Below are 18,015 nucleotides of genomic sequence, written 5' to 3'. Positions count from 1 at the left end.
GTTTGGGAAGGTATTATATTTATTTATTGTATACTGTAAGTATAACCATGGTCTAAAGTTCAGTCCAATCACAAAATGCTTGTACATTCGGTCTTTGGCGAAATCAACTCTTGTTGAAAGCCTCTCTTATCCCATTTCAGTCCTTTAAATTTTTGCTATTCATATTCACAAATTTTGTTCCCTGGTGATCACCATAACATCTGTCTGGATGGCATGGAGGAGCAAGGGAGTTAACTAACCTGCAAACCCTCTAGTTTCTGTGGGTTTACTTCCTACCTAATTTTAACCCTTTGTCCAGTTCTTCTGTTTAGCCTTTAATCTCTAAGTTACAGGTGCAATGACATGAATGGGACTTGCTCTGAAATATTAAAGTGGTGATTTGCATCACTTGTTATCTCGCATATTCCCTGTGCAGTGCATTCATATTAATAATAGAGGGGTATTAATGACTCAACTTACAAATTGTGAATTCTACCTTGATACAGCCTCATTTAAGATTTAATGCTATAAGGCAATTCTAGTGATTTTTTCCACTCTAATGAATATATTTAGACAAATGTTCTTTAATCAACCAGTTATTATCATTTTACCTTGCTCATAATTTAACTGATCATATATGTATTTACTAAGAATACACATTTATTTTCACATCTGAGGTTCAGTTTTATTGCAAAATTGACCTTCAATTTAAGTAAACAATGGAATTAAACTTTACCTTTAAGATACTGGTGCATGTAGACAACCTGTATTCCTTGTCCAACATCTCTAATGTTGGACTCTTCCTGCTCTTCTGTAACTCCTCCACACCTCAGGTAAGAAGGTTCAGATCAGGAAACCGGCACCTGCCCTCTCAGACATCGCCCCGTTACGGAGGACGTCTCGGCCTGTCATCATCTCTAGCGGTACGCTAAAGAAGGGTGCTGCTCAGCACAGGCCGCTCCGGGAGCGCCTCGTGCACCTGTTGGCCCTCAAGCCTTATAAGAAGCCTGAGCTGATCCTTAGGTTGCAGAAAGATGGCCTCCTGCCATTAGACAAGGACTCTCTGGATAGCCACCTGCAACAGGTTACTCATACACACACATTTACTCCCTCTGTATTTTTATCATTAGAAGCTGTCTCTTTTGATTATTAGTGGACTCACCCATGCCTCTGTTCTCATTTCCTAGGTGGCGAACCTGAATGGGAAAGACAACACCTTCACATTGAAGGACTTTTTGTATAAGGAAATTCAGAAGGACTGGCCTGGCTACACAGAAGGAGACCAGCAGCTTCTTAAAAGAATTCTGTTTAGGTACGTCACAGATGTGGATTACTCTCTCACTTTAGTGCTGCACTGATGATGTATTTTTGTAAGCCAAGCCAGAGGTAGGCATCACTCTGGTTCTTGCCACAAAAAGCCAGTGGGATTTTTACATCCCATGGATTTTGGTTTTCCACAGAGCTTATTTTCTGCACTAATCCAAAGTTTATGATACTGATCAGGGTTGTGCGATGTCTCCCGAATTGACATATGATGATGTCCGTGGTGAAAAGTCACAATGATGATTATATAACATGATATGATGCATGTTGTTGTATTTCTGTCGGGTGCTTCAGCAGTAAAGCTGAAAATAAGAAGTAGATTTGTTTTTTTTTCATTTTTGTGCCTACATTAGAACACGCTTTTGCACTCTCTGGCTGATGCTCCTTATTCGTCAGTTCTAAGGTGCAAAATTTTTCGATAAATTACTCTTATTGGCTTTTTACTCGCAGAGCTTTTATTGCAACTTTAGTAAAGAAGCGAAGGATTTTACTCTCCAAATCGGAAATCTACTCACATCTGGCTCTTGTCTTATTTTTGCATCTGGCCCCTCCTGACTCTGGGTGGTATTTAAATCATGATGTTGCAATAGTAGAGGGCTCAGTGGTCGATGACTGTCGGGCATCGTGATGGATGATGGCATCATCCATTGACCAGCCCTAATACTGACATGTTTTGTTCTTCACAAACAAACACCATTTTTATGATTTTTGAAATATAAATCCAGAGCTTAAAAGCTAACAGGCACCCTAGTCACATCACCTGACATTACCCCCACTAAGTGACTACTTTTGGCATGATGATGATTAATTTCTGTGACAATCTCTGCAGTCTCATTTTGCCACTTGTTGGCACCCACCTTTTTTAAAGATGCATAAAAGCTAACATATTTAATCAGCAGGGTCAGCATGGACACCCTGACTGCTCTGCGGCTATGCAGCTCCATGCGCAACAAACTGCGATGCACTGAGTATTCTGACACCTTTCTGTCAGAACCAGCATTAACTTCTTCAGCAATTTGAGCAACAGTAGCTTGTCTGTTGGATCGGACCGCACAGGCCAGTCTTCACTCCCCATGTGCATCAATGAGCCTTGGCCGCCCATGACCCTGTTGCTGGTTCACCACTGTTCCTTCCTTGGACCACTTTTGATCAATACTGACCACTGCAGCCATCACAATTTGGTCCTTGTCAAACTTGCTCAAAGCCTTACGCTTGCCCATTTTTCCTGCTTCTAACACATCAACTTTGAGGACAAAATGTTCACTTGCTGCCTAATATATCCCACCCACTAACAGGTGCCATGATGACGAGATAATCAGTGTTATTCACTTCATCTGTCAGTGGTCATAATGTTATGCCTGATTGGTGTACGTACTATAGATTTTCCTTACATGTGTAGACTTTTCTCAAGTAACAATTCATAATATTGTGAAGTATGGATTTCTAACCCTGCCAACTGCACCTTGTTTTGCTGTTTGTGTTGACTCTTTGGCAAGAGTGAGGCCGCAGGGTAATGGCTCTAGTATGTAAGAATTATAGAGCTGCCAAACATTGTGGAGAAATGTCTCTCCGTAATGGAATGTATGCGTGCAAAATCTTTCCCTTTAATATCTTGGCATATAATCGGTTATGGTATATTAGATATGATAAGGCTATATTAGGCTATTTTGGATTGACTTTTATAACTTGAAATCACGGATTATGGATGTCTAAGTCCACATTTTGTGTTTGTTAAAGTGGCAGGTGTGTCCTGTAAAGATTTCTGTATGCTACACTGAATTTGGTCTAAGTGTTGTATTTGTTGACAGCATGAGCTGCTGGCCTTCTTCCCAGTGGAAAAATCTGGTTTCTGAGGATCTGGGACACTAAGGAAAAGCAAGCTCCCAGCTGGCTATATATAGAGCAAGCAGCAATGCTCAGTCCTCAGTTTGTGTTTACGTAGTGGACTCAAGAATAGCTCCTATTCATGATAAGCTTAGTTTTACCTGTGGTTCAGCTCTGAAGGCAGCCAGTGTGTTAATACTGACTGACCAGAAGAATGCATAGGGTATAATGCAGTACAATCCAATAACCCTGCAAAATACAATGTATGCATGAAATATCCAGCCTTTACTGAGACTGCTACTGACGTAACTTTACAGCAGGCCTATTCCATTACTTTTTAAAAGGGCCCAATTTGAAAACATAAATTGCCAAGGGGTCAGACATTTACATATCCTATGTCCAGTAAAGTTCAGAATTTAAATGTGTAAAACAATGCACCTTTTGGTTTTTTTCCCCTCCACTTTCTTAGTTTTCACAAGTGGCAAAAACGTACCTTTTAAATCCTAGATTTCAAGTAGCTTGTTCTGTCTATCTAGCTATCTGAATACAGATAATTTTGCAGGCTAAATAGATACAACCAGAAACTTAAATTGGCATATTGGCAGGTTATTTACATAATATCACAGTGACATATTTTTTTAATATTTATAAATGATCACAGAGCTGGACTCAGCTTACTGTCCGTCAGCTCAATAGGCTTTATGGTAGGGCTGCAAAATATGGTTATAAAAAATCATATTTCGATTATTTTGACTGATATTGTGATACAATTCACAGTTAGTGGGAATGATCATTTTTGCATCCCAATTTTCATTTTGACTGAAAAAAAAATTTAACATGATGATGTGACATTTTCTTGTTTCTAGTATACCAAACAAACAGGTTTTCTTACATCTAGAAGAAAAAGCATTATAATACAGTTCTGTAGTACTGCAGAGATGCCCTGGCCTACAAATTTATTTGTCACATATTATTTCTTTATCCAAAAATTGAAACTTATGTAAATGTTTGTATATTGTATTTGGCTATATTGTGATTTTGATAATATTTCAATTAATTGTGCAGCCTCACTTTTTGTTTTGTGTTGTTTGGGGCTTTTGAAATATGTTTCTTGTATTTTTTTTTCACCATATCTACATATATGGAGAACAAAAACACATCACAATATAATTAGTATAATGACAGTCTCTGGTACAGTTCCATAAAAAGTTTGATTAAGTTAGCTGTTTTGTATGTTAATGCATGTGTATCCACACGTACATTCTGTTTGTGTGTATCTTTTTACTTTTTTTAAACTGTACTTTGAGCTCTGTTTGTGAGTTTATCAGCTGACTAACAACCACAGCCTCCCACCTAACACCACCTCTCCACTCCGTAGCTTCTCCAGAGTTTTGAGCTAATGCAGTCAGTCACGCAGGAGTAGCGCAGCAACATGATTGGAACGCACATGATGCAACAGTGTTCCAGCACATGCTGATCTGTGTGTGAGGTGGCATGGGTCCAAGGTTCAGCCATATCGGCCGGCCTGCTGTCTCACTCGTAGCTCCTGCCTGCGTATCGGACTGTCTCTACCACAGACACAAACACTCACACACACTCAGACATACACACACCCCCTGATTGAACTTGGGTGGGGCATTGACAGCACTTTGTGTACCCAACTGCCCCCTTCTGATAATGTCATCAGCTGTGGCAGCAGCATTTCTGTATGTGCAAAGTGTTCTTATATATTTCAGATTATAATGTTGGCCAAGCACTGTTTAGTTGGATAGCTGTATATCGTCATAGCCCTTTTGTTTGACACTTGTGCTGTACAGAATGCAGTACATGATGAGGTCAGAGTTTAGTGCATCATAATCAGTCTGTGTCTGTGTTCACACTGGGCCCTAAGATGGTTCTTGGCTGACACGATCACAACAGGAATTTTAATGTAGTGTTTTCATGGTTTGAAAAGTGCTTGTATTTTGGATGAAGTGCTTGAAATTGTAATTGCATTACTTTGAACATGAATTACAACCTCACTGAATGGTTCACTTTTAAGATAAAGAAATAAAATAAGTCAGATATCACCTCAGCCAGGTTATATGGGAGTTTACTTGAAACATTTTATGCTTTTCCTTTAATTTTTCACTGCTCTATATAGGGATGCATGAGTTTGGATTTTTGCAGATATCCACTATGCCGTTATTTTTCAACTCATTTTGGCTGATTGCCGATACAGATGTCTGCACATATCTTTTTAGATAATGTCAGACAACATCAAGCCTCTTTTATAGAATTAACTGATTATTCTGCCTACTGTTATCGTGATGACCCACTGACAGATGCAGACATCAAATACTATGCTTTTCATAATAAAATACAATGCTTTTTCAAAATAAAATGCATTGCTTTTCAAAATGTACAGATGTTTTTCTCTTTGTTCTTTACCAATTTGTGGTAATGATCAGGATCATGACTCTTAAGACAGTTAGACAGTTCACACTTCAAAAAACCTCCACATTGCAGACATAAAAGCCTTTGCATGATTCAAGCAGCATCTTATTGCCAGAATTATCGGCATTTCAGGCCAATACCAATATTTCATTGGTAATATCTCATATTTATACAGTCTTTATCTGCTGACACCAGTGACATACCGTTAATAATGTGCATTCCTTCCTCTATAGAATGCCATCTCAAGGCATACTTTTGGTTGTCTATAGCACAATATTATCTTGTTTAATGTGAAAAGGAAGTGAAATTTAAATTTTTAGAATATCTGTATAAATATAACATTTATAATAACTGTAAGGTGCTGGAAAAGCTTGAAAATGCTTGAAAAGTTCTTTAATGTAACTTTGGAATTGTGTAGGAACTTTGTCAGAAGTGGACATCTGTAAATCCAGTTGTGAATTGTGCACAATTACTGAAGGCTCTTGTGGAGGTGGTCAGGGATAGAGTGGTGTGAAAACAAACACACAATGTCCCCAGTCCTATTGTGTGACCATGTAGTAAACTTTGTGTTGTGCATATTGTCAGACAAACTTCCCAAACAACATCGATATCCAAAATGAGCTGCATAACCATATTCTTTCTCTCTTCACTTTCTCTTTGTCATGGTAGAGTGAAATGTCACTTTCTCACTTGTCTTGAACTAGCTGCCAAAATTGTTCAACCATTAAATAAACATGAAGCAATGTGAGATTATACTTACGGCATAATTATGTATTTGAAAGAAATGCTAAAAAGACTGTTCAACAGCTAGAATACTTGTAAACACATTTAATGACTGAAATTTTGCTTTGCCCGTTTTTGGAAATGAAGTGTGTGGTTATGATTAAAATCCTGCTCTGTCAAGTAGGTCCTCCTTTGCTCTGTTGTCATAGCTACCCACTCAGCTTCACAAAGCAACAGTTGTAGCTTGTTTTTAATGTCCTGCTCATACAGCTGTAGAATTAGCTTGTCACTGAAGAAATGGCAGCTATAGTTTGGTGTTTTTGCTCGAGTGACACGTCTTGGAATAGTTAAGTATTTTTGAGCTCTATGATCTTAAATTCCTGCAAATATATTTTGTAACAAATTTCATGATGGCCTTTGGTATGTTATTCCCAAGAGTCTGGTCAAGCAAATTATCAACACTTATTCTGGAAGAACATTCAGATCTATTTGAAATGCTATATCACTTCAATGGGTTGTTGGATAGATAAAGAAGTGTTTCTGTGGTGTTGGTATGTAGTTTACAGTTGAGATCCTGCAGAAACTATATCAAACTTTTCACTCTGTGTGTGTTGCATATGTTCACTCTCTTAGGAAACAGAACACCTCTGCCCCTCCACTGGAGAGCCCACCCAAAGAGCTGGCCAGCAGCTCACCCTCTCAGGTGAGCTTCCTGTTCTCTCTCCTGCCTGTCTCTCACTGCCACACACTTCTCTGTGGCCCAATCCCAATGAACCTTGAATGTGAAAAGCTACAAGAGCCAGAAATGGTATGAATGACATTGGGACAGCAGTTAGTGGTGTATCATATGTTATTGTATGTTTTCTATTCTACTACTCATCATCAAGGCATGTAAAGCACCAACTTCCTGATTTGAACGTCTTCATGCCTTACAGAGTTAACAAGATCACCAAATAATGACTTAACTCGTTTGTGTCAAAATGGCATCATTCACTTACATGTTAACTTAGTTTTTCTTTTAGTTGCTGCTTCTATGTTTGATTACTGTTTTGGTTTTTCTAATTAGCAGAAAGATAATATTCAAACAAATTAAATGACAAAAATACGTAAGAAAAACATCACATTAAAATATTAAAACATAATAAGGAAAAAAGTTTCGAAATGTTTTGATGGCACATTACTTTTGTTGTCGAATAAATTGAGTGGTTTAAGTAGATAATTCAGTTCTGGAGAAAAGGTGAGGTGTCGTTACCTACAAACTATTTTAAAGACTTCTGGGGTTCCTCTGATAACCCTGTGTTAAATGTCACAGCGCTATGACTTGTCGGGGATACAGTGAGGCAAATGATTTCAGAAATGTAGACTTTCGGAAAGTGTACAGAAAGGGCTCACAATATCTGAGAGAGCCCTCAAGGACTTGATTTGACAGTGGGACAGCCATAAGCCCTCGTGGAGTTACTGGGAATGTGCCTCAAAGTTTGTGGGTTTGTGAGTGTGAACATTGGGATTGAGCCGATGTCTGAGTGCTGCTTTCATTTTTCCACTTGTAAAATAACTCCTCCTCCCCTGTGGCTAGTGATGGATGATATTCTCATTAAATTTCAGATTTGTGAAAAGTAAACAAATTTCAACACTGTATACTGTTTTTTCAAGTAATATCCTGCATTTCTAAAATAAAATAACCCAAGTAGGAATGCCTCGTTTTTTTTTTTCCTTGGGATCTCACAGTGCAATTATTTGAAAGTCTTGAATTTTGGCCTAAACACAAATAAAATTATCAAACTTAGATGTTAATTCAGTAGAGTGTAAATACACTCTGTCTAGCTAATCTTTAACCAGAGCGTGTTTGCTGTCAGTGTGTGTCAGTAGAAATGGCAGGGGAATAGAACCAAAGCTGTGTATTGGATTTTTTTTCCACCAGTTTACCAAACACTGCAGTCTGTTAACTGGGTTGTCCCTGCAGTCTGGTGGTTTTTGTTATTTCCCAGGATGTGTTTTTTCTAAATTCTCTGGCTCTTTCCAAACTGATTTGTATTTCCTCTGTCTCCTCAGTGAATTGAAAAGTGTTTTTACAGTACATGTTTTCTGAACTGAGTCCTTACTTACTAATGGTTGTTATGAGCTCTTGAAGAACTTTTAAACAACTATACAATTGTTGCATAAGTACTGAAGCTTTATTATTAAATCAAATAGCCCCCATGGTAAACTTTTTTTTTGTCCTGCTGCTTTCTTTTTAGGTCAGTCCAGACTCCTGAGTTTATCCATTGTTTACACTTCCATTAGGTAGAGAGAGGAGGAGCAGCTCTGTTATATTAATAGCTCCTTCCTCTCAGATTCTTCTCATCTCAGACACCTACTGTATGCCCCTTCCTTTCCATTCCCTCCCTCAGCAAATACAGCACGCAAACACACAAGCAAACAGAACCCCAGGCTCTTTTTTAGATTCACTGGTATAAAAAGAGTGCCACAGCAGGTAAACCTGTGTGTAAACTGCACATAGGTGAGTGATGGATCAGGCAGAGCTGCAAGGCAAACAGGGCGAGACCATGTCTGAAATAACTTCCGTCCCAGCTAACATTTCCAGTTGTTTTCAAAAAGTTTTCCAGTCACGCTGGAATACAGAAACAAATGGTGAAATCTCTTATGGTAGGGAGAAAAATCTAATTTTGCATTACAGCCATCATTTGAGGCAGGACTATGGTGGATCTCAGTCCCACTTCAGATGTCATCTCATCTTGTCTTCACAGAAATTTGCCTTCTTGACAACAGTGACACACAGCAATCCCCATGTTTTCATATCGCAGTTTTTGTGTGTAAAAGCAAATAAACTGATTTGCATGGATGACGGGCCAAAGCAAAGCGGAAAATATTTTCAAAATTGCATAGTGTGGAAATGGTCTGAAGCAGAGGTTTTCAGGAGGCTCCCCAGGAGGCTCCAAACAGTTTCAGGGGACACACAGTGAATTGAAGTGAAAAAACATGTTAGTTATAAAAAGCAAATTATGAGAGAGAAAGTCCTAAATATGAGATAACTTTGAACAAAATTATTAATAAATGTCATAGATATGACATTAAAAACAGTTGAAATTATGAGTTAATACTTTCAACTTTTTTTTTTATTACTGACAGAAGTTGACTTCTATAGAGATCCTATAGGACAGCCTAAACGTGTCTGATTGGGTTAAAGAGATACAGTATTTGGGAATTTTTGTGTTTTTCCCACTTTCCCAGGGTCTGCCTTTGGACAGAACTCTGCTGTGTATTTTGTGTTGTTGTTTCAGAACCTCAATGTACTTGTGTTGGAACAGCCAACACACAGTGACTGGGTCAGCCACTCCCAAAGACATTAGTGTGGGCTGTGTCAAACAAGGCCTATCTCTAATGTAATCCCCGGTATTGTGAAAAGCACAGTCATTATAGTCTCAATGCTACTGAGAATACAGATCTTCTAAAACTCTTTCTTTGTAGTCCTTCTTTCTTTGCATTGCTGTCTCCATCCATCTGCTTGTGCTACATCCTCTCCTCTGCACACTCCATTTGAGCTCAGATCATTTTTGTTTGCTTTGACCTGAACTGCAGTTGTCCTCTCGCTCACTCTGAGGTGAATTGAATTCATATTGAACCCTATCTTCTACTAAAAGTGGTATTTCTCTGCCAGAAACGGCCTGCTGCTGACTTCATCGACCCCCTTGCCAACAAAAAGCCCAGGATATCGCACCTCGCCAGCAAGGCTGCAACAGCCCCAGTCAATGGCAAGCTCAGCTCCTCCAACGGGAGAGGAGAGGCAGGTGGAGCACAGGCAGGAGTGGCGGTTTCTATGTCAGATAGCAGCATGACGTCTAGCTCCCAGCAGCTCCCCGTGCTGGACATCCCTCGTCCTTTCGAAGCACTGTCGGACGTCAGTAACGATTCCAGTCACAACGGGAGAGACTGTGACTCTCAGGAAATGGCGGCGTCGGAGCGGCTCAGCCAGCCTCCTTCTCTCTTCTCGGGCTCAACGGTGCTCACCGCACCCAGTATCGGCACATCATCTCCTGGACACACAATCCTGGAGGGCCCTCGCGACAAGAGCCCTTCATCCTGCACCAACAAGTCCAGGAAGAAGTCGAAAAAACATAAAGACAAGGAGAAGAGCAAAGACAGGGAGAGGGTGAGAGATAAGGAGCACGACAAGGAGAAGGAGAGGAAAACTCGTGAGGAGCGTGTGCCTGAGCCCAACAGAGCCTGTGAGATGAGCCCAGGAAACCTCAAAAGCAACAGTATTCCACACAAAAGCACAGGTGACAGCAAAACATGCACAAACACACATCATCTTTTTCTTCTTCAGCTCAAAATGTCTTGTTTACTTGATTCAGTTTCACAGCTCTTGCATGAGATAAAAGATTTCTGAATCAAAGTAGTACTTAATATGTAGATGGACACCAGTTAGTCATCACTGTGAGTAGGTGCTGCATCATGTGATCAGTCTGTGACTCACTGAATGAATGGAGACCCCTGCTGTTCAGCTTTATGCCTCAATAACCTCAAATAGACACCTGTGAATCCAACTGGCAGATAGCATCTTCAGAGGATTACTCATTTAAGAGATGATGATGATAAACAATAACTAATTAGAAATAATTATCTTTTTGTGGTGTGTTTTAAGCAGGGACATTAATCTGAATATGTTATCTTTGCTAACTGTGATCTTGTTTCAGATCTGAATGGGATGTGCAACAGTACCAGTATTTCTTCATCATCACCTGAGGTGGCAGACTATTTATTGTGAGTATTTAACAATTTTAGGCCTTAATAGATTATACAGCTGTGCTGCTCCCTACGAGAGAGTGAAACCTCCTGAAATCCATTGAAATAAATCAGAGGTTTTCGGTCCGAGGGGGACATGGGAGAGCTGAAGGGGAGTACAGAGAGCAAGAGATGTGAGGTGAAAAGCACAAGTGCATGCTGTGTTTTTTTAAAAACAACAGGTTAGTTAGTCTTCATATCATGGCCCACTTAACAACATAATCAATGTTTGCAGCAGCAGCAGCAGAGGCTGTGACACATGGCTCATGGAGGAAATTAAGGTATTTTTTAAAAGTAATACGATTTTTGAATCCAATTGCACCATTTAGGGTTTTAGAGTTATAACTCAGCTGAATCTGAACACGCAGACATGATGTACACAGTTTTTATCCCACCTGTCCATGCATTTCAAAATAGGTTTTCATCAGTTTGTGTGAATATTCCTAATCTGTTTTTCCATTAACATGATGCATATGATTTTAACATAAAAATCGTGTGTGTGCATGGGTGTATGCGTGCACACAAAAGTGTAGGTGAGCAAAAGAGACAAATGGAAGAAGAGAGTGCCAATGAGTGCACTCCGAGCAGACAAGAGTTTCCAATCAGCAAAGTTGTCTGGTGACAGTAAATGTACAGTTTCCCCATGTGTCCTGTCTCCAAGCTGTTGGGTTTGTTTCAAGTATCAATGTAATCAAATTTTCTGTGCATGCATGTGTACACTGCAAAAAGGAACTGCTGATGATTAATTCAGCTGACTAAAATATACTGTGTAATACTTTTAATTGGCCCAATTTACCAAATTATAGGCTTAAAATACAGGGGTGAAGTTGTAACCATCTGAAGCCCACACGGGTTGTGGCGTGGGAGTTGATGAGGAAGTGCAGTTGTCTTGATTTGTCATAGGGTGGGGGGCACACAGTGTTAGACTTTGACACCCTCTGGGATAAATTTAATTGGTTTGTGTTGGTGCCTCTCCTTAAGTCTCCTTCTAATGACCAGTGTTCCTTTCACTTGAACTAAATTCCTGAAGAGACTTTTATGTACACTTGGTAACTTTTTTTTTTAATTACTTCTTTCTCTCCTAGGAAGTACACAGTGATTGGCTCTCCGGAGCAGCGTCAGAGGTATAAAAACGATTTCAATGCCGAGTACAGTGAGTACCGGGGTCTGCATGCTCGGATAGAGGGTATCACCCGGCAGTTCACTGTGCTTGACAATGAGCTCAAACAGCTCCAACAAGGCACAGACAAGTACAAGGTGAATTCCCCAAAAGGAAACGCACAAAATGCTATTTTTGTTGGAATGTATACTTAGTAAAAAGTACCCTATTTTATTTTATTGATTCATTATGTAGTATATCAGTTTCATTCATATTCTTTATCTTTTTTTGTGTCTTCTCCTAACAGACAATCCACAATCAGATACTTGAGGAGTATCATAAAATAAAAAAGGTAAGTTGAAGTCCTGCTACAACAGATTTTGATGGCATAAAGTTTCCAAGTACATTATCAGATTGTGACTGTGCTCTCTCATGTCCCTTGCAGACTAATCCAAACTATAGTCAAGAGAAGAACCGCTGTGAATATCTACACAACAAACTGGCACATATAAAGAGACTTATTGCCGAGTACGATCAACAGCAACTTTAAAAGTAGTTATTAGACATTTGTTTCCCTGTTATCTCTGGAAACCAAGCAGATAAAGGAAATCTCTGGATTCCGCTTGTGCTAAAAAGAAAATTCTCATGCCATGAAGGGAGTATTCCCCTCATCGGGGCCAAAGGCTCTAGTGAGGACTAAGCAGGACACACAATCTTTTCTTTCTTTTTCTTTTTTTTCCTTTTTGGAAGATGAGGTTGTGCCTGGTGTGGCCAGGTCCATCTATGTAGTTACAATGCATCCAGAAAAAAAAAAGATTCTGTGTGGCTTTTGTTTTTTTCTCAACAGCCCACCCTGCTTATAGTGCACAGAGGTCTCAAAGAGTCCCACTTTTCTTGGGAGACATCCGACTAATCTTTCCTGCTTTTGAAACTGGAGGGAAGGGGGGGAGGGGGGAACTGGGATGAAAACTGCAGATTGTGCGCCAAATGCAACTTAATTTGTTTTTGAGTAAAGAAAACTTAAGTGAATTTCCCCATATACTGAATCGAATGGTTGTGATGTTGAATTTATCTCAGTTTTTCTTTTTATTTATTTTTGACACTTAACTTGGGGACTGAGTCTGTTTTACACTCCTCAATATCAGTACTTAAAAGCTGTCTCTTATTTTCTGTCCTTGCATCTTGAATGTCAGCCAGTATTTTATTCAGAAGCTGCCTTGCCCATCTAATTGTCAATCTGTTGGCGTCAATTTTTTTTTTCTCTTTTAAAGAGATGCAGATATTACTGTTGATTAAATCAGAACAATGCCTCTAAATGCACAGAGTCAGACGCAGGTTTGTGCGCTTGGCTTCTCTTTTCTAAATTCATGTGCAGATGTCTTAACGGGGGACATATGTGAAAGTGTCCACTCACTCTTGAGCTGCAGATATTCTTTGCACACGGTCTCCGCACTCAAGCTGCAGTGCTTTTTCATGGTTTATAGCAGTGATCCTTAATTATGGTTCATCATATCCTATCAGTGAAAAACTAGATTTAGCTCTTAATTGGTTGTCTTTCCAGGTTGGGGTCATGACAGCTTTTGTAGCAATAGAATGATTCAAGGTTACCTGAGGAGTTCATAGCCAGTTGTACTCTTCATCATGCTTCAGAAGATCCTCTAATTGTAAAATGATGCAGACGGGAGAAGTAGATCTGCAGGCTTTTTCTTTTTTTCATCTTTTTTCATCGAAATGTTCAAAAAATTTGGTTGAGCCACAGATCTGATATCTCCTAAGTTAAGTTACGATTATTGTCACCTTTTTAGTTTTGCTAATATAGTGTTTACAGTGTCTTTAAAAGGATCAAATTCTTTGTTTTGTCTGCTCATCGACCCACACAATAGTCCATCGAGACGACTGTTAAGATGAAGCCATCCTTGATCATCCTCCAGGTGGAGGCCTCCCGCCTGCGACCAGTTTTTGCCTTTTTCAAATGTGATGTCAGATATTTGCTGAGGTTGACCTGAAATCTATTTCCTGGATCAGCTCTCCGCTCCGAGAAGCGTCTCGTCAAAGACGGATCCGCTCGACGGATTCTGTAGACAAATTAGAAATGCTGTATCAGAACTTAACCCAATGAACGAGCAAGTCGAGCATTTCTTATATTGATCTTTTTATGTGAATATGAAAAATCAGCACTTTTTTCTCCTGATCTTGCTGTTACCCGGGGTTTTTGTCCAAATGACTTTTCTCTTTGTCCATCAGAGTGCATGCTTTATGAATGTGTTACAATGAACAGTCTTTATATCTTTACTTGAAAAAAAACTGCCCAAGGATATCAAAAATCCAAGCAAAGGCCTAGTCTGACTGAAACGGTGTGTTATCAATTCGACATGGCTCTGACCAGCATGTATACCAAAGTGCTTACGGAGTGGGATGAAACAAAACGCTCTACCAAATGTTGGCAAAGGAACATGTCACAGTATTCTCTACTTCCTGTTATCATCATGTCTTTTGTCCTAATTTATCATCCAGTGGAAACTCTCTCAGTGTTTCTGTCCTTTGCTCCAGATGGGATTTTGCATGACTGGGCTCAAGTGTTTAAATGTAACGCCAGGTTTCAGATTATCACTCTCCTAATGCAAACACTACATCAAGGCTCCGAGACTCATCACAGCCATGCTGCTGGGTCTAGACTGAGGCTGGATCTGGGACTTGATGATGTCTGGGCGAGGGGACGTAAAGTTTGTAAAGGTGAAAGTCTTTTTTACCAGAATCAACACTCAGCATCGCCCAGTACTGCAACCTTTACCAAGAAAGACACTTTTCACCATTCTTACTGTACCTTGTTTTCTAAAAGCATTCTGACATGATTACTGTATTACACCTCTTATTACGGTCAAAATCCATTGTGAACGAGTTCATCAGTAAACACACCAACAAGTGTGTCAAAGTAACGATATGCCAGCACAGGAGTACCGTTGTATGAGTTGATTGTGCCAAAATGACCTGTTGTATAGGTTTTTTTTTTTCTTTTCTCTGAGTATATACATGCTGCTGTATAAGCAAAGAGGGCTTTGGAGAACAGTCATGAAATGTTGGCGCTAAAACCCAAAGCACGCTTTTTGAAAACCATAAGGGACTGGGACTGAAATTGATCTTTGTTTCAATAAAATTCTTTAAAATTCTTATTTGTGAAATTCTGAACCAGTTGTCGCTGTCCATTATTGTCATGAAGTTTTAGAAGTTGTTGCTGCATAGACAACGATTTGGTTTATTAAGCCCGATTGGAATTAATTAGGGCTGCAACTAATGATTCTTTTTTATTACTGATTAATCTGTCATTTTCTTGATTAATTGATAAGCTGTTTTGTCCATGAAATGGTAAAAAATGCTGATCACTCTTTCTTAAAGCCCAAGGTGTTGTTCTCGACTGTCTCATTTATTCCACAGCCTAAAGCTATTCAGTTTAAGGTTGTCAAGGACTAAAGAAAGCAACAAATACTTCTGTTTGAGAAGCTGAAATCACTCAATTTGGACATTTTTTCTGAGAACAAAGGAACACTTTGCACATCTATTAGACAAGACAGTTGCATTGGAGAAAGGCAAGTAGACCAGAAGATTGCAAAAAGACTCCTGTACACTGTCTAGCTTGCAATATATCATTTATTTGCAATGTTTTGATACTAGACGGGCATCAGACACTTTTTGTCTATAAGAAGCTCTCTTCAATAGGGAATGGTTGTCTGTCCACAACCTATCACAGTCCTCACGTGCAAAAAGAGGGACAAAATTATCCATAGAAACACAACAATATCCCAAACAGACAGAAAAAATAAAGTACTCTGTATGACAACAATCAGTTGTATCCCCAACATGCTTTAATTGGAAAATACACAAAGGATTACAATACATATACAAATTACAAATAAATATTCCATACAGAAATATTGCAGAATATGTTTGAATATAAGACAATAGGGGTATACTTACATTGTAAGTTAAAACAGCTTCATTGAATAAATAGAACCCCATATCAGACACAACAAGGTAAAAATAAATGTATAACATATACATATCAATTAACACTGGTCAAAGTTACCTTTGCCCTATCCAAACTGCACAAATCTAATTAAGTAGGTCCCTATAAATATAAATGCTACAGTTAGAGTAAATGATGACGGCAAAAAACTCTTTTGGATTCCAACATTTGTTGGTGTACCTAATCTCTAGCAGGATCAATGCCATCCTAAATTTTAATGATGTAAAACCCCCTATACTAATTAACAAGGCCTCATGTGGAAATTTTTTCTTAAAACATGACTCAAAACAATTGTTTATCAGAATAGCTGATGATTCGATTGTTTACAACTAATCAGTTAATCAACTAATTGTTGCAGCTCTAGAATTAAGACTATATTCTAACAACAAACAATGATTCAACAGTATTTCATTGTTACAATGACGAACTATTGTGTTGGACATGGATAGTGGTGCCATGAATGCAACATACACAGTTGGTGTTGGGTTTGTTTCTGATGGATACACACAAGACATTTTATGGTATTGTATCTTGACATTTAGGCTTTTGACAAAAGTAAAATAATGTAACTTTATCCTTTGCAAAGTATGAAAATATGAGAGTCTTAGAGAGCACTTTTCCTTTCCTGAGGCCTGGTTACTATAAAAGGCCACTCTAAAATGTGCAGCTTGAACTTAAAAAAAAAGGCTATTTCTCACAGGGCTACAGATACCGATGTTTTTTTCCCAGGATGGCAAAGTTATGACCTGCCCATAGTTCATTAATAAACATTTAAGCGTGCCCTTTTATTGTCAGGTGGATGGATTATCCTGGCAAAGAGGAGGTTCTCACAAATATACACTTAAACAAATGTGTGAAGAAAATATGAGAGAAATAAACATTTTGTGTGCACAGAAAAAATCTTAGATCTTTTACTCCAGCTCATGCAAATTGGGAGTAAAAACAAAAGTGTTCATATTTTTGTTGAGTATACATGGAGCATGTATTTTTAGCCACAAAATGTTTTTGTTTTAGTCTAGATATGGCATTATATAAAGTTATTACACACGAGAAACAGACTTATTTGATGGGGCTCTGTTTTTTAATCTCTTTTTAATAGACTTATTAGTATTCTAACATTTGTTTACAATTACCAAGGCCTGTAGTGAAGAGAATGTCCTGTAGATGGCAGCAGTTTCACACTGTTAGTTTCCAAATCCTTCATACTGTGCAGGCCCACCTTGTTTTTGTTTAAAAAGGCAACAAATGTAATAGAAACATTTGGATCCGTCTGCTCTCCACAGAGTGCATTGTTTCCCTTGTTATGTATAACCAGTGACACCTTCAGGAACGATGGAAAAGATTAGTTAAACCCCTCCTGTTGTATTCTGGGTGTTAATCTATGGTATTCTATACATGCTGCCTGTGTCTAATTGATAACCCATGAATGTGTTGTTTACTGCCAAGTCTGTGCCTCACGCTTGAAATGTGGATCCAAAAAAGGCCCTGGCATGACAGCATGGGCAGAAGATGCTCCTGCAAGGCAACAGAGAGGACAGGGCTCGCTGTAATCTGACACACTGTGAAAGATCCCAGAAATCTACATAGCGACTGTGTTCCAGTTGGCTGGGCTGAGCTGTGCCTGAGCCTCGCTATGCTGCTACTGGCTCTCATCCCAAAGTTGGCCTCATTGCTGCTCAGGGAGCTGGAGGGGGGCCCCGGTCAGCGAGTTCACTGTGGCAGGCTGCCATCTCTCCCCCTCCTCAACATACAGCAGCATATACACTGACATGTTTACACGCACACACGCGCACACACGCAGCAGAGCGACAGAGAGCCCCCCTCC

The 18,015-nt window shown here is 39.2% G+C and overlaps 1 protein-coding gene across 1 annotated transcript in view; it reads left to right on the top strand.

The window, feature by feature from the left end:
- Positions 1-15,355, top strand: part of ell (elongation factor RNA polymerase II) — a 46,011-nt gene extending 30,656 nt beyond the window's left edge. The window contains exons 5-12 of the mRNA XM_084722959.1: positions 813-1,063; positions 1,167-1,291; positions 6,919-6,988; positions 9,944-10,565; positions 10,983-11,049; positions 12,156-12,327; positions 12,477-12,521; positions 12,615-15,355. Coding sequence (XP_084579085.1) covers positions 813-1,063; positions 1,167-1,291; positions 6,919-6,988; positions 9,944-10,565; positions 10,983-11,049; positions 12,156-12,327; positions 12,477-12,521; positions 12,615-12,719 — 1,457 coding nt within the window. The 3' untranslated portion in view covers positions 12,720-15,355. The remainder of the gene's footprint in view (positions 1-812; positions 1,064-1,166; positions 1,292-6,918; positions 6,989-9,943; positions 10,566-10,982; positions 11,050-12,155; positions 12,328-12,476; positions 12,522-12,614) is intronic.
- Positions 15,356-18,015: the final 2,660 nt, after the last annotated feature.

The sequence above is a fragment of the Lutjanus erythropterus genome, chromosome 7 (assembly GCF_056507025.1).
Source record: "Lutjanus erythropterus isolate fLutEry1 chromosome 7, fLutEry1.hap2, whole genome shotgun sequence".
NCBI lineage: Eukaryota > Metazoa > Chordata > Actinopteri > Lutjaniformes > Lutjanidae > Lutjanus > Lutjanus erythropterus.
The sequence above is the reverse complement of the archived record's forward strand: the minus strand, read 5'-3'. Positions and strand labels throughout refer to the sequence as shown.